This window comes from Aotus nancymaae, unplaced genomic scaffold (genome assembly GCF_030222135.1).
Source record: "Aotus nancymaae isolate 86718 unplaced genomic scaffold, 86718_ANA_hifiasm-v0.15.2.pri h1tg000032l_0, whole genome shotgun sequence".
Lineage (NCBI taxonomy): Eukaryota > Metazoa > Chordata > Mammalia > Primates > Aotidae > Aotus > Aotus nancymaae.
Genome location: NW_026988445.1, coordinates 22833923 through 22857417, shown reverse-complemented (window position 1 = coordinate 22857417; position 23495 = coordinate 22833923). Strand labels below are relative to the sequence as shown.

General features: G+C 36.5%; 1 protein-coding gene across 6 annotated transcripts in view; it reads right to left on the bottom strand.

Moving 5' to 3' along the window:
• RYR2 (ryanodine receptor 2) overlaps positions 1-23495 on the bottom strand; it is a 784705-nt gene that overhangs the window by 77165 nt on the left and 684045 nt on the right. For 3 of the 6 annotated variants that reach the window (XM_064383629.1, XM_064383632.1, XM_064383630.1), the window contains 6 exons: positions 18948-19001; positions 17689-17712; positions 7450-7549; positions 6086-6165; positions 3754-3830; positions 2598-2671 (listed from right to left, as the gene is read on the bottom strand). In XM_064383629.1, coding sequence (XP_064239699.1) covers positions 2598-2671; positions 3754-3830; positions 6086-6165; positions 7450-7549; positions 17689-17712; positions 18948-19001 — 409 coding nt within the window. The remainder of the gene's footprint in view (positions 1-2597; positions 2672-3753; positions 3831-6085; positions 6166-7449; positions 7550-17688; positions 17713-18947; positions 19002-23495) is intronic. The other 3 variants (XM_064383634.1, XM_064383631.1, XM_064383633.1) reach the window with 1 other exon arrangement.

Below are 23495 nucleotides of genomic sequence, written 5' to 3'. Positions count from 1 at the left end.
CCTCCCAATACTTGGAAGGCAGCTGGCTGAGGACACTGGTCAGGAGGAGACTCAGCTTGTCACAGTCCACCTTGAATCTGTCACTGATTTCCCATGCACCAATCAGTGCAGCCATAAAGCCACAGTATGTTCAAGACAGAAATGCCACAGGGAGACTAGGACACACATTCTAGGATTCATTCATTTACACAACAGTTGCAGACACTGGGCCCCCCAGAAATGTTTTGAACTGAAAGAAAGACAACAAAACCAATCCAAAATGTAACTGAAATGCTTGTTGCCTCTTCATAGCTGACATACTAATAACTGTACATCCTCATAGAAACAAGAAAGAGGAGGAGGAAAGCTAGATATGTAAATTTCAAAAATAACAGGATGGATAATGATGGAAATTAAACAATCTACTCGTTAAAACAGTCTATAACAAAAAAGAATGCACAAAAATGGTCACTATTGAGTCTGTACACCAAGCTAACAACAAATAAAAGAGCAAATAAACAGAAGACAGTTCATTTTTAATAATTACCACGCTCATGAGTGAGGACTGAGGAAGAGAGGATAGTACATTTACAGTAGTCGAAAGAAAAGGAAATGGAGAAAAAGAAAAAAAGGTTGAGATTTTGCTTTTGTTCTTCTATTTGTAAGGAAATAATACAAAATGTGTTAATCAGTTTGAGCAATTATTTTCTTGTGTGTTAAAGAATGCACTCGTTAAATCAATCTCATTTTGAGAGATATAAAGAATTCTCACATCAGAATGGTCACTCTCACCAAGTTATTTCTGATTTGGGACTCAGAAATGTTATTCCAACTCACATCTGCCTGACAAAGGAAAGGAGGCTAAGGAAGATAAACCTAAGTGGCTGCTATTCCTTTTGGGAGCTGATATGAACAATGACTAAGAATGACTAATGGATTTGTGGTCAGAGTCCCTGGAACATTAGGTAATAACTACAGGGGAAATGAAATTGATTTCTAATTCCAAGACAGGGAAGTCAGGCTTTGGATAGAGAGTTCATTCATTTCTAGAGATTTTATAGCTGAAAATTGCTTAGGACTTTGGAGAGATGCTGGAGGTAGGCAGGTGATGTGCCCTGAGGTTGGCAGTGGCTCCAAGTTCTCCAGATGGGCCCAGAAAACCTAAGTTTCAAGTGGTACTGGTGATTTTTCTTGAAGGTCAGTCCTTCTGAACCTCAGGTCAGAACCTTAGGCTAGAAAACCTAAGAAGTTATAGAATGGTGTCAGTGATTTTTCTTGAAGGCAGCTAACTCAGTTAAGTTACCATATGACTTATATTTGATGACTGGACTCATACGTCCAAATGTCAAGCAGAAAATAACACAGAAGCCATGTGGTAGTAGGCATAAGAACAAAAAAAAAATACATATAGATTAGTTAATCCTAAAATATTTCAGAGAGATAAACATAGACTACAAATGGCAGATGGAAGCAAAACTATTTTTTGAAATAAGTTTAGTCCAATAAAAGATCCAATGTTCCAAAAGTAATAATTGACAAGAAGACATGTCCAAACCACACAAAACAAACAAAAACAGATAAACACACGGGGCCTGAGTAAAACTAGTTAAAAAATCACAAAAGAATAGAAAGAAATCAAACCAAAAAGTATTGAAGATTTTTTTTTTCTCAATAGATACTCCTAAAATCAAAGGGCAGCAATGGTTATTTCTGCTTTAAATGCATTGCACGCTAACCTTTCTAGTTTATACAAGCGTGTATTTTAAGAGAGAAACATTCTAACATCATGTGCACAGAATTATTTAAGCACAGTAACTGCTCTTTAATTTCTTTCATCAATCTAGATTTGCAAACATGTGGATATGGGATCACTGTGCTAGAAGGGAAGAGGAGTAACAGGAATGAGAGTAGACTGGAGGATCTCACAGGATTACTATTCTTTTCTTTTTGAGACGGAGTTTCGCTCTTGTTACCCAGGCTGGAGTGCAATGGCGTGATCTCGGCTCACCACAACCTCCGCCTCCTGGGTTCAGGCAATTCTCCTGCCTCAGCCTCCTGAGTAGCTGGGATTACAGGCACACGCCACCATGTCCAGCTAATTTTTTGTATTTTTAGTAGAGACGGGGTTTCACCATGTTGACCAGGATGATCTCGATCTCTTGACCTTGTGATCCACCTGCCTCGGCCTCCCAAAGTGCTGGGATTATAGGCGTGAGGATTACTATTCTAAGGAAATAGAAGAATCTGAGAGCCCGCTTCGCCAAAGTGGCCAAAGAAAGTCAAACATTCAAAGGTTCATCCATGTGGTTTATGATTCCACAGAAAATCCTCTAGTGAAGGATCTTGATCCCTCATTCAACCACTGTTTCTTATCAAAAACCCAACAAAGGGAAAGGCCACTGGCAACGGGACTAGCACTCAAAGAGTTAACGACTGATGTGGAGGGTTGGTTTTGGGGTGTGACCTGTGTCCAACTATGAACTTTGAAATGAGTCATGTAAGCATTTCATCAATTTTAAAATAACTTCATATCCCCCTGTTAGAAAGATAATTGATAATTGACTCGTTTCAGGGAGGGAGGGGAGACAGGTGACCCTTTTAATGTAAGTAATTACTACCTGATCCTTCTTCTGTCACCATTCCAAGACCTTCAGCTTTGTTTTGTCGCTCAAATGCATTTAGGTCAAGGACACTATAATAACAAAAAGAAAAACATTTAGAGAACTAACAGAACACTTTCTTTGTTCAGGAGAGGAAACATTTAAACACCACATATCTTGGAATATAAACCAAATGTTATCATACGCTGAAAACATGTCTCCATTCAATGCTTACCAACCATATTTTCTTAGTGGCAGACTAGCGTCTCCCCTGGGCCTACACTGAAATGATCCATGTGAAAGTCAATCATAAAACATTCATAGGTTTCAACATGGGGAGTACACTACAAAGTTAGCAGACATGCAGAAATAAAACTCTAATAATTAGGTTTTTGCAGTTAGAATAGCTTGTTACATTCAATGTGTATCAGACTCCTTAGTCAAATGCTTTCTGAATGATTTTAAATCTTAAAAAATCTAGAAAATGATTATCACAAATGAATGAATGATCATTTAGTCATAAAAATGAGAAATGGCCTACAAGCACCCAAATTAAACAGAATTTTCTTTTTTAAAAATGCATACACAACTCATTTTCAAGTATGCAGAATATACACTAATTCTCCAAGATCCCTGTTTAAGCATCGGGAAGGCTTTTTAAATTTTTTGTTATTAGAGACAGGGTCTCACTCTGGGTCTCAGGCTGGAGTAGTGGCGCTATCATAGCTCACTGCAGCCTCAAACTTGTGGGCTCAAGAAATCTTCCCACCTCTGCCTCCTGAGTAGCTAGGACTACAGTATAGGCGTGTGCCACCATGCCGGGCTATTTTTTTTTTTTTAATCTTTGTAGAGATGGAGCCTTGCCCTGTTACCCAGGCTGGTCTTGAATTCCTGGCCTCAGGGGATCCTCCTACCTCTTCCTCCCAAAGCTCTAGGATTACAGTAGCATGGGAAAGCTGTTTTAAGGCATTATTAACCTTCTGTGAGTTATTAATTATGATATTACCAATACCCTAAAAACAAGATGGAAAACAGACACTGCTGATTATCCCACTTTAAAGTGTTGTTCATCATTAACTATTCTTCTATGTGTAATTATCATCAGAGTACAAAACAAACGCTTCAAAAAAATACAACCACCAAGTAGAACCCAAAGAAGGAAGTGAGCCCTTACCTACATGACTGCATCAGGCCGGCCAGACTCTGAAAGAAGCCCACATCCTTTTTCTCCTTGAGGTAGTCAAGCATTTTCTATGGGAATTACAGAAACCACATGGACACTGAACATAAATAAACAACCAAAACAGGCTTTCCATTCTAGAATCAAGACAGAAAATACTCACTGCATACAAATAATGCTATGTCATCTTTATCGCAAAGTAGGGACACACACGTCAAAGCAAGACAGTTACACAAACTTGGAATAAGGGAGTGGCCTCACACATCGCCATAAGCACCAAAAACATCAGGGGGTAATATTACTCTTCATTCTCTTCTGGTCACTCTTTGAGTAATTTGGCAATTCACATACTTTAGTGCAAGTTAACTGGGAGGAAAATCCCCAGAGATGTTATTCACAGGTTTCCATACCAAAATGATTTCATTAAAGAGCGTCACAGGCCAGGCGTGGTAGCTCAGGCCTGTAATCTCGGCACTTTGGGAGGCTGAGGCAGGTGGAACATGAGGTCAGGAGTTCGAGACCAGCCTGGTCAACATAGTGAAACCCCATCTCTACTAAAAAATACAAAGATTAGCTGGGCACGTGCCTGTAGTCAGCTACTTGGGAGACTGAGGCAAGAGAATAGCCTGAACCTGGGAGGTGGAGGCTGCAGTGAGCCGAGATCGCGCCATTGCACTCCAGCCTGGGTGACAGAGCTAGATTCCATCTCAAAAAAGAAAAAAGAAAAAAAAAAGTGAAGATTTGCCATATGCTAATGCTATAGGCAAAAATTCAGTTTCCATCACCATAGTCTCTAAATTGCAAGAACAATAGGAATCATTTGGCTATTAAAATTTTCTCCTTTGTTCTCAGAATAACGTCCAGAATCTATGGTCAAAATTTTGGTAAAACAGTAATGTAAAAAACGCTAAAGCAATGCTTTGTCTTGTTAGCTTACTATTCCATAGCACAGTGACACAGCTATTTCTGATATGATTAAAATGTATTAGCGATTTCAAATATACAAGTACATATAAGATGACAGAAAGCATGCTCAAAAGTTTAAAGAAATAAGAATATTGTTTTTCTCCAAATCTTGAAGAGCAGAATAATCCCTATTGTCAATGCTGTTCTATAAAGGGCTCAGCTAAGCAGACAGAATTTTAGTAATAATCTGTTTCAGATAGCAAAGGCAATATAAATGAAATATGTAAAAGATACATACAATGTATATGCACATATGTATATAAATACACACATGCACAAAGAGAGAATATACACATAGCGTATGTATGATACACAGATGCACAAACACACATGTATATATGCACATAGACACAAAAACACATAGCCATTTATTGAAGGTGTGATAACTTTTGGTCAAATAAAGAAGGAGACACTTAATCATTGGTCTTTTCAAGCAAAGAAATGTGGCTTACAGGGTCAAAGGAGATGGTGGAATACATATTTGAAGTTATAAAGGAAACAGACAAGTTCTGCATAGATAAGAAGTACACATTACAGGATCTCTCACTACTGTCTCTGGAGCTAAGGACTTCCGAATATATATACTAAGTAATGAGGGTCTTCTTAAGTAAAACATAAGCAAGAGACATTGTGTTTTGATAAATGTTTTGGAGAGATTCTTTTAGTTTTTCTTTTCTAAAAATTATATAATCATGCTGGGTGTGGTGGCTCACGCCTGTAATCCCAGCAATTTGTGAGGCTGAGGCAGGCAGATCATACAGTCAGGTGTTCAAGACCAGCCTGACCAACATGGTGAAACCTTGTCTCTACTAAAAATACAAAAAAATTAGCTGGGCGTGGTGGCATGCACCTGTAATCCCAGCTACTCAGGAGGCTGTGGCAGGCGAATCACTTGAACCCAGGAGGTGGAGGTTGCAGTGAGCCAAGATCCTGCCACTCCACTCCAGCCCGGGCAACAGAGCGAGACTCTGTCTCAAAAAAAAAAAAAAAAAAGATATATAATCCTTTACTCTGGTAACAGAACAAGCTGGTTACCCCTGCCAGGTTCCACAACCACATATTCAGAGTTTGGTATATGGACAGTGAGACAGTGGTTCCTACCTCAGCACCAGAATTCATTTGACATGGTAGAAGGCCACTCTTGATGTTTTCAGATATTTTGACATCATTTTATGTTTGGAGTTGTAACACTATCACAAAATTACTTCTTCCCTCTTTAGCTCTCCCTTGAGTACTGTGGCAAACTAAAATTGAGCCATATTTTACATAGAAAATTAAAAAAAAATTACAACAAATAGTTCTTTACTATATGGTCCATTTGTTTGAAAAGTACATTATGTGAATGACTGAAAGATTTTACCTGCTGTACCGTGGAGTTCCCACCATTTAAAATAGCAATTCCAAGTTTCAAAGTAGCAGCTACCATTGGTCCAGTTTCACCTAAGAAATACAAAAAGGTAGTGTTCCTTGTGTCATTTCACCTTCTGTGTTAACCTATTCTCCCTTCAATGCTGCACTTTTAAAATTATTATGCCCCTCAAGCAATCTGTATCATGGCAAAGGGAGATTGACGTATGTACCAAAAAATACTAAAACAATCATAATGCATAATTTGGCATCAGCAGTTTTACTAAATTCTGTGTAGTAGCTAAGAGCTGAAACCATATGATGATATAGAAGTGACAGAATAGGAAGACAATTGATTTTGAAATACTGAGACCTGATATTATTGATTCAAAATTAATCATGTGCTTAATAAACATGAAAATAAGTATGAGCTACTTAAAACTTTCTTTGAAGAAAATTTCTCTCCCCCTTCCCTCAACTATATCATATTTGAAGAACTTTCATCATTTTCATTGTATCACTTCTATTTTAATATGTTTGTAGTCTGGTTATTAAGCAGACTATTCTGAATTTTAAGTTATTGAGGTAATAACACCAACTTTTATTTAGTGTATCATATTTTGTTTTTCATTGTTCACCTCTATTTACCTTAGAAATAGAAATAATCTTCTATTTAAGGATAAGGGTGCCTAACAGCAGAATGTACCAGCATTACTTTTCCATTCTATTACAAATTATATTTAAAAGGTTTTCACAAAGAAGATCTTATGAATGTACAAAAAGTCATCTTGAAACAGCTGGCTACTGAGAAATACGCCTATCAGTTGTTAAAAAAAGACTCTCTTTAAAACTCTCCAGATTTTTATCAAGGGTCAGCAAACTATGGTAAAATACGATAAATTACACATATACCAAAATGACAGCTTGCCACCTGTGTGTGTAAATAAAGTTGTTTTGTAACATAGCCACCCTGTTTGCTTACTTATTGTGTCTGGCTGCTTCCATGCTAACAGGGCACAGTTGAAGAATTGACAGGTTGCAGAACCCTCAAAGTTGAAAATATTGACTCTGGCCTTACAGAAAAAGCTCGCCCACCTCCATTTTATGGGATCATTCTGCTAAAGTTTAGTTATAACATAGTTTCCAAAACTTAAAGAACAGAATAAAAATGAATCTGTATAGTAAGACTCTGAAAAAAATTAACAGTGGCCTCCATAAACAATGAGAGCTTGTATTTGTGAATAGGCCCCTGATACAGTCATGAACCAGAAGGCCCAGGACTAAATGAGTCAGTGGAATTGAAATGAGGGAGCACTTTGCGAGCTACGAGGAAATCTGAAGGACAGACACTTGTGAGGGGAGCTTAAGGAACCTTACCTTTGCTGGCACTGATCGTCTGTAGCACCATCTCAGCCGCACCACGATCATGGAGTCGGGCTTGCTGGTACAGAAGCTTTTGCTTTTCCATTTCTTTTTCCTGAACACAAATCCCAACCATTTATGTTGAGAGTATCAGTAAGCATAGATTTCTCTAGACCATATTTTTAGTCATCTCTTCATGTATGGGCTCTATGACAACATTATGGACCATTTCAACACCAACGATGTTCTTAAACAGATATTATTAACATATTCAACTCTAGTTTTTTTTCCCCTTTACAGTTTGCTTGATAGACTTTTGGTACTGGTTTATCAGCATGGATTGTTTTTTCTCAATTTTAATGATTTGATTCATCCAAAGCCTGTATCACAGTTTTGAAGTACTGTACTTCATCACTGAAACTTGCACTTTCTGATTTGTACATTTGTGCATAAGTTTGTCACGTTTTTAATAATCTCCCATGCCATGGCCATAACTTGATACTGCTCAGCAAATGGCTGGAGTTGCAAGGTATTACTGAATCACAGAAAAACATTAACTGAGATGTCTTGAAGTTTAAGCAAAATTGAAAGCTGATATGAATAAAAAGGTAGGCTTCAACGAAGTAGTGGATTTATGATACAGATCTCCCCAATCACCCCCAAAGGATAAGAGATGCAATGTGCCTTTATATTTTGTATTCTCTGGTGGTAACAAACGATACTGCATGGTGCTGCTGGAGCAATGGCTGGAGTTCATTCTTTTCCACTTAAGCTACCACTGAAAACATAAAGAAGAAAATAAAAATAAAATATAAAGGCACAGCGAGTTCAAGACTGGTATGACCATTCACTTGAGCAATCCAGTTCGCTGGAGAATTGAGACGGAACTAAGCAGTATAAGTTGCAGAATGAAAGTTGCATAGAGCCCTATGACAGTGAGTCCATCAAATGGCGTGGTAGAGAAGCTTAGTCAATGGGACATGAAACAGTCAATTAGTATCATGTCCATAAACACAACGGCCAAAACATATATGACCTAAGAGCAGGAAGAGCTGCAGCAGAGGTAGCCAGAATGACAGCTTTGCTGCCATAAACTTTCCATCCAAAATACAGAAAATAGACACTGGAAGATGGAAGAGGTTTAAAAAATGAAGGCTTGCTAGTTACAGAATATGAGAAATAAAGTGAACTAAAAGGAAGGGGAAAATAAATGGGCTCAAACAAATGAAAAAAGAAACCTTTAAATCAAAAGCAACCAACACAGACATTTATGCTGTTACCAGAGAGTTCTCGCCGAGGCTGGCAAATTTGTTTCTTAAATCTTTGATAATATCGTGCTGCGAAAACAAAATTGATCAGGGTTTTTTTGGTCACACTATAGTTAGCGCTCCTGTGGTTAAATTTTATGTTTTCTTAAATTATGTGATAGGCCTAAATGGAAGCAGAGAAAAGAAAAAAAAGAGGCAGCTTTGCTTTATATGTAGCCATGCTAACATCTATAAGGTTTGCCTTCATGTTTAAACCTCTTCCTGTGAAGTCAAAAACAAAACAGAAACAGAACCACACAGACACACAAAACCATTTTGTCATTACAACACAGTTTCAGAAAAACTGAAAGAGGACCCTTTCGTCTGCTCTTCAGGTATTGTTTAAAACTGATGAGCAGCATTTGATTCTTCCTTTTAGACCCAACAATCTTTTACATTCCTCCCATTGCCAGAGCTCTATGTGGAACTTTTCGCTTAAAGCTTAACCAACTCCTTTGGTGACAGAGTTTTTCAGTAAGAAAATGATAAGAAATGATTCGCTTACGAAACCGCCCTATCATTTTCATCAACTAAAGAGGCAAGGGAGTCAGGAAGAAGTTCTTCTATTGACCTAATAGAACACATAAAGACGGTCATCAGGAAACTCACAGAAGATGGAAGATGGCAACACGCCACACACTCTTGAGAAAAAACAAAGCAAAACAACCATTTGCCATTTGTGCTCCAGAAGTGGGAAGATCAGTTCAAAGCCCTAATCAGTAACCTCTTCAGAAACTGAAATCAACACATGAGGTACGGACCTTACAAGGACCAAGAAATGGACAGGTTATCCAACTACCTTGTTTAAAAATAAACTCCCTGGACAGGTCACTCTTTTTAATATATATATATAGCATCTAAATTTTAATAATTAATATTTTGAGGAAGATGATGAAAGTCGTTAAAAAAAAAAAAAAAAAACCTTCAGCCCAAAAGACATACTGATCTAGATGCAGAAAAATACTGTATTTCATAAAGAGAGATCAGGTCAACCTCTCTGTTGAATTTCTTCTTGGTTGGACTGAAATTGGAAGCTCTCCTTTCAGGATTCTTTAATATTATTTCTTTCTAGTACTTTGTCCTTTGAGAACAGCTTCTGGGCATGTAATTTAGTCTGGCATTGGGAAATTTTATTATAAATTTAAAAAATTAAACCCTGAAAGCTAAACCAGAAAATTTTCAGACACTAAGATGAATTATGTAAAAAGAATATTTTAAACTGCAGATTAGCTTTTCTGAACAAACTGTAGCTAGATCTTTTATAAGCATCTTAGGAAAATAACGTCTTGAAAGCACCTTTTCAAAAATAGAGTTCTCTGACACACCAGATTCTGCTTAAACTGCCTAAGGCTCTTAAATAAACACCACCTGCAGTTTAGTCTTTGTGTTATTTCAAGGTTATACAGTAAGGTGAGGAAAAAGAGAGCAGTTCCGGAATTTAAATTTTCCCTTAGGCAAAATGTTCTGATTGCCAAGAGCAACCAAGAATTATCAGTGCATATCCTAATAAGCTTGTTATGAGGTTTTTCAACGTCAAATGTGGCCATAAATCAGACCCATGATCAAATCACTGACGCTGAACAGAAGTATTTTACATCAGGTTTTGCTTTGGCATAACTGAAGTTTGTAATAACATTGCTAGTATTACTTCATTTTATCTAAGAGTGTGTCACGCTTGTAACACTTGGGGAAACAAGTAGAAAGACCTGAAGAAAAACAATTACATTTAGTTCTTCAGCAACTTGCTTTATGTGAGAAAAAAATTATCGAAATAAGGAGAATTACAATTGTCCCTTGCTCCTTGATGGAGAAAATATTAGATTGGTGCAAAGGTAAGTGTGGCTTTTGCCACCGACCTAATAGGAATGGAGATGAAAATATATTTTAAACCAGGGCAGCCTGGTTACAGGAAATGAATTTACATAGTTTCTGAAGGTCCTGCCTTAGCTCCATTGACCTCTGGGGCAGCACTTGAGCGGATCACAGGCTGAGTCTACCAAATCTGTCATCTGTGCATCATACAAAATGAGCTCAACGACTTTGCATGTTTTTGTTGTTGTTTAGTTGTTGTTGTTGTTTGTATTTCCACAACTTCAACAACTACTGAAAAGGATTTCATCTTTTCCTCAGAAACTGTAGGTGGAAGCAACTTATAAAGAGAACAGAAATATCCAGGAACAAAACTCTTTAAATTTCCCACTATTTAGTAATGTCAGAAGTCAACATAAAATATTTTTAATTGGCATGTTAAATATAGTGACGATCTATAAGGTAATGTTGAATATCAATATTATAAGAAATAAAAAGACTGAAAAGTAGAAGATTTAATTGGATAACAATGGGGACAATGAAGGGAGTGAAATGGTACTAATAACTTGGTTTACAGCAGAAACAGGTCAACTCAGATCCAGGAAGGTCAAAGGCATGGATAAGAGACACCTTCTCCACTTCAATTAATTGTTTTCTGTTGTATTCCAGTTCCTGAAGAATGTAGATTAGCCACATTTCTGTAGAGTTGACTCACAGTGATGGGGAAATATTAAGATTAAAATTTTGTTTAAAACAAGTGGTTCCTAAATTCTTTTTCTTTTTTTTTTAAATTGCATAAATGAGCCAGGCATAGTGGCTCATGCCTATAACCCCAACACTTTGGGAGGCTGAGGTAGGAGGATTGCTTGTGCCCAAGAGCTCTAGATCAGCCTGGGCAAATAGCAAGGCCCTCTCTCTACCAAAAAACTAAACATAGCCAGGCTTCGTGGTGTGCACCTGTAGGCCCAGCCACTTGGGAGGCTGGGTGGGAGAATCACTTGAGCCTCGGATTGCACCAGTGCACTCCAGTCTGAGCAACAGAGCAAGACTCTGCCTCTGAATAAATAAATGAATGAATCTACATGAAGTTTCTTAGAAGACATGAGGCTTTCTTTGTTTTAACCATAAAGACAGGGGGCTTTCTTTGTTTTAACCACACCAGTACACACATACTGTACACAGCCAGTACAGTTCTCTGAAAATAAAAGGTGTTCAAGAAAATTTGCATGAATAAATGACAGAACAAAAAGATGTTTTATCCTATAGTTTGTGATCACAATTAATTTAAAATATTACAAATGTTATCTTTTTGTTTGAAGTGCTACAAAATTGGTAGCTTCTAAAAGTTTGTTTTTCAGTTCATGCTTAAAAGGTCTTCAGAATTATACACATACAAACAGTAATTAAATTGTGGGCTTTAGCTCATTTAATTTTTCGTTCAAATCTTTCATCATTATCCACTCTCTTTATTACTGATCTTTCAAACAGTGTAATAATCTTCTGGAATTCTACTTCTTGATAGGATAAACAAAGTTTCTAAAGCTGTCTTTTTAACACTTTGTAAAAATGGAATCAAAGTTTTACTAATGCACAGAGACAAAAGAAACACTAAACCAGGATTTCTGATTATAACTGATTAATAATCGATTTAATACTTGATTATGATAGCAAATATTTAGAGATGGTTATGTGACAGTCAATGTTCTGAATGCCTAGTATATACTTCAGTTAATGCACTAGATGCTTTGAAGTTAAATATACTGTACAATGTGATTTTACAGCTTAATTCTTCCAATATTATATACACTTGCATTTTGGGAAACAGAATACTGTTTCTCAGGGATTCAGCATATTTAGAACTAATTTAAAACTATTTGAAAGCAATAAAACTCAACTGAGTTGAAATAATTTTCTATTTCAGGATCCAGTTGTCACAATTTACACTATACCACCCAAAGCTTAATTAACAAGGTATAAAAAGGAAAGAATGAGTAACTCTAAAATCAGAAGTTATCAAGTTAGCAAAGTTAAGGTGACTTATCATTAGAGGGAATGTAATATATTCTTAAATGCGATATTGATTTAAAACAGCCTTCATTTACCTACTAATTGGTTTAAGCTTTAAAAAGCAATAGATAACACTGCCTTGAATACAGAAAGTACTATGCAGTTCTTTTTCTCCTAGCATAGCCTAACAAAAGAGAATAAGAACAAGAAGAAAACTTATGATCACTCAGAATACAAAGCTATGGTTAGGTCATGAGAGTACCGGAGTGTTGGACTAATTAGTGGGAAAATGAGAAGTTAGAATAACTTTGATCATAGACTGAATCACAGCAGCTCATTCCTTGAATTTTGAAAACACACAACTCTAGAAGCTCTAGTGTCTGTAATTCTAGGTCTTCACAAATGGTTATTAAGCCTACCTCAAATCAACTCTTGAGAAACAGGTGTACTCTAAGTGTTTGATACAGTCCCAAATCCCCTGCCTAGAATGATCTCTCTAGCTGCCTTGCTTCTGAGCCAGAATGGCCCTAGAAATGACTGACACCACACTGTGTGCTTCTGAAAGCCCTGCTGCTACCATCACTACCACTCACCAAGGGGATCCCATGCTGATGGTCAGGGAGACACTCTGAACACTCAACTGGCTAGACCCAAGGTGGCTCTGGCTTCCCCAGTGGTTGCCTGGAAGAACTGGTTAGTATCAGCAGAAAGTATTAAGAAATTAATACTCTGTGAGCAGTAAGTGATAGGAGATGTAAGGAACCTGCATCCTCCTTCCACAAGAGGCACTGTTCTGTTCTGTAATGAATATGGTCTCTCAGGAGGCATCCCTCACAATTGAGCAACAAGTTGAAACTGCCAAACAGCTGTGATCAGCTCAAGAACACTTGATCTTACATTTGCCCTCCCTCATTCCCTGTATCATTTCCCTTTTTCCCTCACTCTTAATTCCCTGGGATTGTAACACCCCTTCCCCCAATAAAGTGTTAGCACGTAAGCTTTTGCCTGTGTTTTTTAGGAAATCTAAGCTGAGACATGAGATGATTACTTGAGATGCATAATTTTATTGTATAAAAATGTAGTTGGCGGATTGCAGCAATCAGCGTGAGTACTGGAGAACACTGGCCATCAAAGTTCCTTCCCTCTCTCCTCTCTATGATTCAACAGTATGAAAAGCAACTTTAAGGCTTTAGTCCATATGTTGGATACCATATAGCTTCTGCAGTAGGAACTAAAGAATTATAAATTTTCTTGATATAAAGAATAATTGTTTCAATATTTTATATCCATAGCTATATCTTTAACTTTTATGCATTTAAAAATTCTCTTTGCTAAGATTCAGAAAGACCTTTTAATTTAAAATCCTGTGTTACTAAAAAGTACTAAATAAACCCATTCAAAGTTCAAATTACATAGGTGGGGGGTGGTATATCTTACAGCCAATTCATTCTTGTAGCATTGCCAGAACGTTGTATTCTGTTGAAAGTTAGATTCATAGATGGGTCAGACAAAAAAATTTTATCGCTGGGGTAGTGCTATATAATATCAATCCTTAAGACATTTTTTACCTAAATTGGTTCTTCCATTCTTAATGGCGCATACTACGGGGTATGAGCTGGGTATTGGTTTGAGTATGTTAGCGGGTATCATGATATTTTAGTTGTGTCTCAAGTCCATCTGAGAGAATATGCTGGTTTCCTAAGTATTTATTACAGAATTACCAACCCTGCCACAGGCATATTTAGTATTTAACACACAAGAAATTCTCTTTAATCAAGAGTACAGAAAAACAGGGCCTCAGACTCATCAGATATTCATCTGTGAATTAGAAATTGGGCATTTGTCAAAAGGAAGATGCAGCTTGCCTAATATTCGAGAAACATGGCCCAGAAGACAAGTTAATACTCCATTCCTCTTGCTTATCTGAGCTTCACTGTCATTAATTTAGATTTTGCAGTAAACAATAAATCTATATTATTGTACCTTAATATTCCAAAGAAATGCTTTCACTAAATTATTTAATGCCATATGCTCAGATTTTAGAAAAGAGCAATAAAAGAAGTAACCATCTAAAGAATGTTTCTGAGTTTTTAATGAAATCATAGTTAATAAATGTGGTCTACTGCAGTATCAAAGCTCTTTGTTGATTTAGGTGAGAAACAACAATTTTGCTCCAGAAAAATGGTATTATTTGACTTGAAACATTATTATTATTATTATTTGTCTTGGCCAAAATTAAGAAGCTAAATCTAGTATTCAACTCCAATAATTATCTTTTCAGGTAACTAGTAAAACATTTCTTCCCTTTCAATTAATATCGGCCTCTTTGTAAGATTTAACTGTCCTTTTTAATGCTTTTGATATGGAAGTAGCTCCAAACCTAAAAAATAATTAACTAAATATGCAATGAAGTTATTCAATAAGTAATTATAGGAAAAGCATATTTACATACATTACAGATGAAATAGGACATTTTGTAATCAGGTTAAATCAGGCAAGTTTTAATTTAACAGGATCATATCAATAATACATATTAAAGGGCTGGCAAGTACTTGGCCTGTCATTCCTCTTTCCTTGTTTTCCATGTTTTTTGAGCTTTACTGCATTCTTCATGGAAATTTCCCTGTAATACCACTTTTCTTTTTATGTACTTTATTTCTCTTCTCAATTACTTTGCTGAATACTTCACAGGGAAATAATTTAAATAGAAAGTATAGCAAATATTAATAATCAAACAGGTATAGGGATAGAATTCAATTACCATACACTTTATGTTATTTCCAAACTTACTTAATATAATTTGTTATGAAAATCATTGAAACTGACAAATAGCCTTTCATATTTATTATAACTTAGGTGAATAATTCCACTATTAGACTATGCCTAAATTATGTCAAACAGACATCTCAATGGAAAAAGTATGGTAGATTACTACATTTACAAACAAGAAATTTTTCATTGCTTTTGTTGGCATCACATAACCTCAGAAGAATATCTTTATAGGGAATTAATTATACATAACCCTATTTCTCAACTTTGTAATAGTTCATACTACTTACAACAGGATTTTGTTAAGAGTAGCATGTTATATAAATTAGGTGCAAATTATAAATTATAGTCCCAAATCTCATGGAAATCACTAAAAAAAATCTCATTAGGAAGTGCGAATCCCCAAACCTGGTGTCCTGCATTACACCCATGAATGTGTGGCAATTCCCAGCACTTTAAAAGCCTGTCTCTTCCTGAGACAGTCATACCTGCTGATCTATATTCTCTATTTTGGGATTAATTGCCAGATTTCACCATCATGTGAACTTGTCCGCTATTCTAAATTCAAAGGTAGTCTTTTCTCTCAGGTCATGCTCCATATCTCATTTGATTTCTATCCTTAGTCTGGCCTGAATCCTAGTGTCTAAATGTTAAGATTCCACCATTAGTCTTCTTTCAGACTTCTTTTCTGAACAAGGAACCTTTCTGATGTCACTCAATTTGACCCTATTTATCAAACTGATTCTCTGAAACTGCATTCCTCTTTCAAAGTAAAATGGTTTTCTTGACTAACAACACCTTCTCCGTCATCCAGCCCCATCATACAACTATCAATACATTCTTGAGGCATTAACTTTTATGCTACTAGGAAATCAGTTCTTTACTTGATGTTAGGAGTCCCTTCATGTTTTCATGCCTCGACAATTCACAGAAATTTTATATGAAATAATTAGTGATAAAAAATCAAAATCTACCAAATTATTATTATACCTATTATTGTCTATTATTTAAGCCCATAATATATCATGAAATGTTAGGTCTGTTATGTGCCATTAACCATGATATCCATCAGATCAGAGCTGCATCTGATAGTATATGCATGATTTACATTTTGAAATTTACAAGGATGATGATACAAGAATATATTCCTATAACCGTAATAGTGAGTTGAAAAAATAAAAAAGAAAGTTTTAAATAGTTTCTTTGGGACAGTCTAAAATTCATTTTGGCAGCAAACACTTCACTTTTTTTTTTTTTTTTTTTAACAGAAGGCAGAGTGGAATACTTTAGACTTACAAACTACAAAGCTTTTTTTTGTGTGTGTGTGATGCAGTTTCACTCTTTTTGCCCAGGCTGGAGGGCAATGGTGCAATCTCAGCCCACTGCAACTTTCACTTCCCAGCTTCAAGCGATTCTCCTGCCTCAGCCTCCTGAGTAGCTGGGATGACAGGTGTGCACCACCATGCCCAGCTAATTTTTGAATTTTCAGTATAGATGAGGTTTCATGATGTTGGCCAGGCTGGTCTCAAACTCCTGACCTCAAGTGATCCACCTGCCTCAGTCTCTTAAAGTGCTGAGACTACAGGCATGAGCCACCGCACCCAGCCACATAAAAAGCTTTTTTTTTAAAAAAAAAAAAAAAAAAAAGAAAAAGACTGAAGTCTTTATGGGTATCATCTCCCAGAATGTTTATGATTGATTTTCCTACTAAATAGCCTTATGAAAATAAAATGTGAGCTTAACAAGTTTCATATTAATGTAAACAATTTTGTAATTCTATATCAAAACGTTTTCTTTTAGCAAATGTTTCCAGTATTCAAAATATTAAGAGAGAAATAGTTATCTAGTACTTCCCTTTAATGCAATGATGAAATCAATATTGAAATCATGGACTATAATCTCCAGTTACTAACTGAAGTGATTAATAGCACAATGGAAAAACAGGCTTCTTTCCAATATCACCACCAATACCATATCACGTCTGATTTCAAGTAATGAAACTGGTGTCGAAAAAACATCAAGAGGGATAAGGTCGAACACTGCACTGAAAATGAGAAGTCCCTGGCTTAAAACTTCTGTCATCTAAAGGGCTGAACTCCTTTATCCCAGCATAGTATACAGCTCAAAGTTAACTGGAGAATCAAATTTCAAATTATGAGTCATTTAAATTCCAAGAAGAATAAACCTGTGTCCAAGGAAGGGATCCTGAAGAGACCAATTGCACTGGAGCTACAAACTTGTAGAAAGACTTTCAAGACCTTCTTTTTACAAAAGAAGCCAAGATGTTGGGTCTAACAAAGGTAAATGTCACAAGAAACCGAAACTCAGACCCAGACAAATACACACATATATATAGTTTTACCTTGCTGCGTTGGGATCCTGTGACCTTAAGGAAGGATGAGGACAAGAAGCAAAATAGCAATAAACAATTGCTCTGAAGACAACTGATAGACCATAAATGGTGTGCACGTCAGAAAAACAGTATCATTTGCTGCTCAAAGCTCATTCTAATTGACCTCACTTTCTTATCAATAAGATGAATTTGAGAATAGAAAACACATACATTAGAAAAGATTATAGAAATTATATAGAAATTAATCTTATGGCATTTTTCTCAGCCAGCAATAGTCATGGGTTCCTCAAGTTAGATTGTTTTTGTATTTTTGACACATTGACTTCAGTGCTACAGAGATGCTCAGAACAAATTGATCCTGGAAGATCATTGCTCTGAGCTTACTCCTCAGCTGATATGTTTTTGTGGGTCCATTTTAATTAAAGACACATTGCTGGCTACTGATACATTTCCAGACTTCTAGCTCAAAGTCCAGACAGGTAAATTAAAAAGAAAAAGAGAATCTAATTTCTATTTCTCTGCATTTAATTTCTTTGTGAAAATTCAAAAAAAAAAAAAAAAGAACCAATAAACAAAAAGAGTGGTAGTTAGCAACAACTAGTTTTTCTCATAAAAAGTGAAATATAGTATAAGCAAAGGGAGAAAATACTATTAACTCTCCTTTGGGCTAAGTAACATTAAGCAGCATTTCAAGTTATCTAGGACATTTAAAAGCTGAGAGCATTTGAGAAAATAATCATAAAATAAAATACAGTCCTAGGGATATAGGCACTCCTACCTCATGCAAGCAAACTGCGTGGTGTGCCACTATCTGCATATGTACATGGAATGAGTGACCTGATTGGGCAGAAGTCTTTAAGGCCAAATCTTTAAGACTTCTATTCAGGGGAAAATATCAAACCAAGGGTTTCGTGAAAAACTTGATCTCATGTTGTTCTTCAACAAATATTTTCCTCACGTCTGTTGGAAATTCCAGACCACAACATCACTGAGATGAGAACACTTTGAAGCTGTCTCATCTCTGAGGGTTCTCAGGAACACTCATTCTGAACATATGGGCTTCAATGTATGATTTAACTATTCTATGATCCGTGGTCTTAACTTCAGCAAATGTTAGGACTCAGGTTGGTCCATCCAGCTCTGACATGCAGTTCCTTGACACAATAAGCTGCAATAAGCCATGAAGCAAGAAACATAAATGTCAGTTATAAGCTATGAAACAATGTTTCAAGATAGGAAAAAGACAAGTCCAGAAAGATCCATCTTACTTCAAAACTCTTCACTTCCTCTTCGCCGTCATTGTCTTCCTCATCGTGACAACTCTGATACATGTAAAAAAAAAAAAAAATGGAGGGGAGGACAGGAATATGTTGAGACTTTTGAAAGTGCAAAAGAATATTTGACACAGAACAGCAAATCATTTGTATTAATTTATCATCAACCTTGTTTAAATACAAGATACAATACTTAGATGACATAATCAGTGAATTCATGACCTGAAAGAAAATTATATATATTGTGCTTTTACAAAAATAAAATATTAAGTTACGTATTTTATAGGTAACAGAGATAATGATGAGGTCCATATCATACTGTACCCAGTACTTATTCATGCATTTGCCTCATTCAAACTAAGCTACAAACCATAAAAGGATTCTTGTTTTTCTCTATTTTTTATGCTGCCATTGCAATGCATGAATACAGGAACATATGATAACCATTAACTAAAATTAGGCCAGGCACAGTGGCTCATGCCTGCAATCCCAGCACTTTGGGAGGCTGAGGCAGGTGAATCACCTGAGGTCAGGAGTTCGAGACCAGCCCGAACAACATGGTGAAACCCTGTCTTTACCAAAAATTAACTGGGCATGGTGGCAGGCGCCTGTAATCCCAGCTACTTGGGAGGCTGAGGCAGGAGAATTGCTTGAACCTGAGAGATGGAGGCTGCAGTGAGCCGAGATCATGCCATTGCACTCCAGCCTGGGTGACAGAGTGAGACTCTGTCTCAAAATAAATAAATAGACAAATAAATAAATAATAAATAGTAAAATAAAAAGCAATGTCCATTAATTAAAGTGATTCTTGTATTCCTTTTTTTTTTTTTTTTTTTTAGTTTATGTTTTATTGTATTTGGCTCAAAAAAAAGAAAGTGAAACTCAAACTGCTACTAAATTTATTCTTTGTACCTAAAAATGATTAAAACTGACTATTCTATTATTTGGGGGTTATTTTCCAAGAACTGATATATAGGATTTGTGCTAAATTATGTGTGTATTTTTTGCACAGTGGAAAGTTTTGCTTGCTAAAGAGGCAGAACACAGGTGGTCAGGAACACAGGCTCACGTGGCACACTGCCTGGCTCCAGTCCTGGTGCTGCCAGTTCTTGGCTGTTCAGGCTTGGGCACATTACTTCATCTCTCTGTATCTCCTTTACTTCATATTTGAGACGAAAATAAGAAAAAGAGCACCCAGGTTCTCGATAGAAGCATGTGAACTAATATGTATACACATTGTATGCCACTTAGAAAAAAGAATTGGCTTGGCACGGCGGCTCAAGCCTGTAATCCAAGCACTTTGGGGAGGCCAAGGCAGGCGGATCACTTGAGGTCAGGAGTTTGAGACAACCCTGATCAACATGTTGAGACCCTGTCTCTACCAAAAATATAAAAATTAGCTGGGCATAGGGGTGCGCACCTGTAATCCTAGCTACTTGGGAATCTGAGGTAGGAGAATTCCTTGAACCAGGGAGGCGGAGGTTGCAGTGAGCTGAGATGATACCACTGCATTGCAGCCTGGGTGACAGAATGAGACTCCATCTCAAAAAAGAAAAATAAAGAAAAAAGAGTCTGAAAAATAATATGCTTTTAAGAAATTTCAGCTGCCATTATTATGATTATGATTATTATTGTCTGTTGTATAACAGTGACTAAAGGAAATTGGTCATTAACCAATGGCTATGGCAGGAAGAAGCAAGAGCTCTTCAAAGTTAGATTGTTCCTTTCAACCCTTATATGCATTTCTTCTGCTTGGTAAGCATTCAGTGTTTCCATGGGGTGTACGAAGGCACATAATGAAATGTAAGCTATGAATCATAAAAATACTTTTAATTCAATGAGACACAGTACTCTGGGCATGGAGATGAACTGGGGATGGGAAGGAAGGTAAACAATGTGACCTTTCCACTCACTCCATGATCAGTTCTAAAAGGTTTGTCATATTCTTTCATTCATTCAACAAATATATACTGAGCACCACGCTTTCTGTTTATAATGAGAGGCACATGAACATAGTTTGCAAAGGAGGAAATAAAGGTAGGGTCGCGGGCCTAGGACAGTTTCACTGTCTAGGTAAGATGTTAAACTGCATGTTTCATCACAAAAACAAAGATGTTAACGACTCGCTTAGAAAGCAGGAAATGTTCTACTTTGAGTTTCTGTGACTCTCTCTCCCATGTTATTCATTAACCAGGATTAAATAAAATAAGAACTCATGAGAACTTTAGCAAAACAGATTTGGAAGGCAAGTCTGTGTTTCTCCATCAAAACATACTGTACATCTAATGTCAAAAACAGAGGAATTTTGGGTAGCTGCTTCTTAAGATGACCTATTCTAATGTCTCCCATTGTTCCCAATAATTAGTAATGTGCATTAGTAAATAAGAGTAAACAGTATAGGAATTTTATCAGATAACAAGCATTCTTACTCTAGATGCAAATTAGAATACTAAAATGTCTTAAGGATATGAAATTTTATGTTTTCTCAAAGACATAATCTTCTACATAAATTTCATGACCTTCAGAAACACAGGAGAGATAACAACGTTTGAGATAAAGAATATATTCAGAAAGATTGTTATTTGGGATTATAATGAAATGTTTTTAAGCTACAAAATTCATAAGCCATGTTTGCTTTGTACAAAGAAATGATCCATTTAAAGCGCTAACTTAAAAAAATTTATAAAGAAGTATTTTGAAGTAAAATATTTTTAACTATTTTAAAAAAAATCCTAGGAAAATTTAATGGGACGTGCTCTTAATAAGGTTAAAATCTGTGATTTAAAAAACTATTAAACCTGCATTTACTTGGTATATATACTGTATCTGAGAAATTCATCCAACCTATAAAAACAACTTTAAACTTCTACTAATTAGCTTGAGAATATGCTAAGATCACAAAAAATGGTATCAGATTTCTAGCAGCTTTTAAATATACTGTACAGAAACAGAAGGATTTATTGGAACAAAAGATATGTTCTTCAATAGCAAATGGCATCCACGTGACACAGATGATAATGCTAAGCAAATGGGAAATTATATTAGACAGTCCTGTGGCAGGATTTGGCTTTCTTGATCGGAATGCTAAATTCTAGGCAAGGAAGAGTCCTTCCTGAAGGTGAATAAACTAAATACTTAAAGGGGCAGTCATGGAATAAAGAATTTAGAAGAAAAAAATAAAATGGAGGACACTTCAGACCATTCAGGTGTCCAGAACAGAATTCAAAACTGGTAACGCGAATACATAACGCAGTAACGAGGGCCCTTCAGCTTGCCAGTATCTGCTGAACATTTCATTCTGCAAGAGAAGTATATTTCATGCATTCCTTAGGTGCCTTTCTGATTTGATAACTCCACAGAAGACTGAGGAGCCAAAACTCAGAAACGTTCAGTGTGGATTTAAATCTGACTAACAGAGAGTTAATGGGTGAAACAGAAGAGAGAAACTCGTAAGCGATTGCAGTGTTTTATACTTTTAACCAAGAAAGAATGGAACACTGCACATAACAATGTGTATCTGAAATATTTTTAAAAGTCAGTAAGCGAAGGAGGAGAAATAGGAAGAAAGGGTTCCCTTAGCTGGAAACTCAAAACAGTAGCAACATTGTTAAGTGTTTATGATATCATTGCAGTTAGCTTTCTCACACTTATTCAAATGGGTAAACCACCATTAGGGTGGAGCAGCTTCAAATAGTCCAAGAGGGATGAGAGCTGGTAAAGACACATTCTAAGGAATCAAGCAGGGGTAGGCATGATGCAGAAAAAAGGGGTGGCAACAGCAAACCCATGGGAGGCACTGAAGTTCTCCATAGGATTTTGTTTTTTTAGATGGAGTTTTGCTCTTGTTGCCCAGGCTGGAGTGCAATGGCTCAATCTCAGCTCACCGCAAACTCCACCTCCCTGGTTCAAGTGATTCTCCCGCCTCAGCCTCCTGAAGAGCTGGGATTATAGGCATGTGCCACCACACCTGGCTAATTTTGTATTTTTAGTAGAGACGGGGCTACTCCATGTTGGTCAGGCTGGTCTTGAACTCCCAACTTCAGGTGATCTGCCTGCCTTGGCCTCCCAAAGTTCTGGGATTACAGGCATGAGCCACCAGGCCCAACCCTCTATAGGATTTTTAAAAGAGGAAGTATATATGATGGAAGTAGAGGAGTTAAGTTTAGAATAAAGTGTGGCTTGAAAAATACAAAGATGTAAAATGGTTTTTCAAATTATTGCCAAAGTATGGTCAACAAGGAGCAGTAAGTATATGATTTAGAGCAGATGCTGTATTCATAATCACAGAGTAGATGTGCAAACTACTCATCAGCTCTTTTGTTTCAGACTTCACCACCAATGAGAAGTGATTTTTTTAATATAGAAAAGTACCTAGCCAAGAGAAATGAAAATCAAGACTCCAGCAAAATACCATTTCATACCCATTTGGATGATGAAAGTCAATGAGTCATACATCAGACATTGGAGGGGATATGGATCACCAGAAATGGTTAACAATGTCCACTGATGCAATAACTTTGGAAAACAATATAACATGTGTCC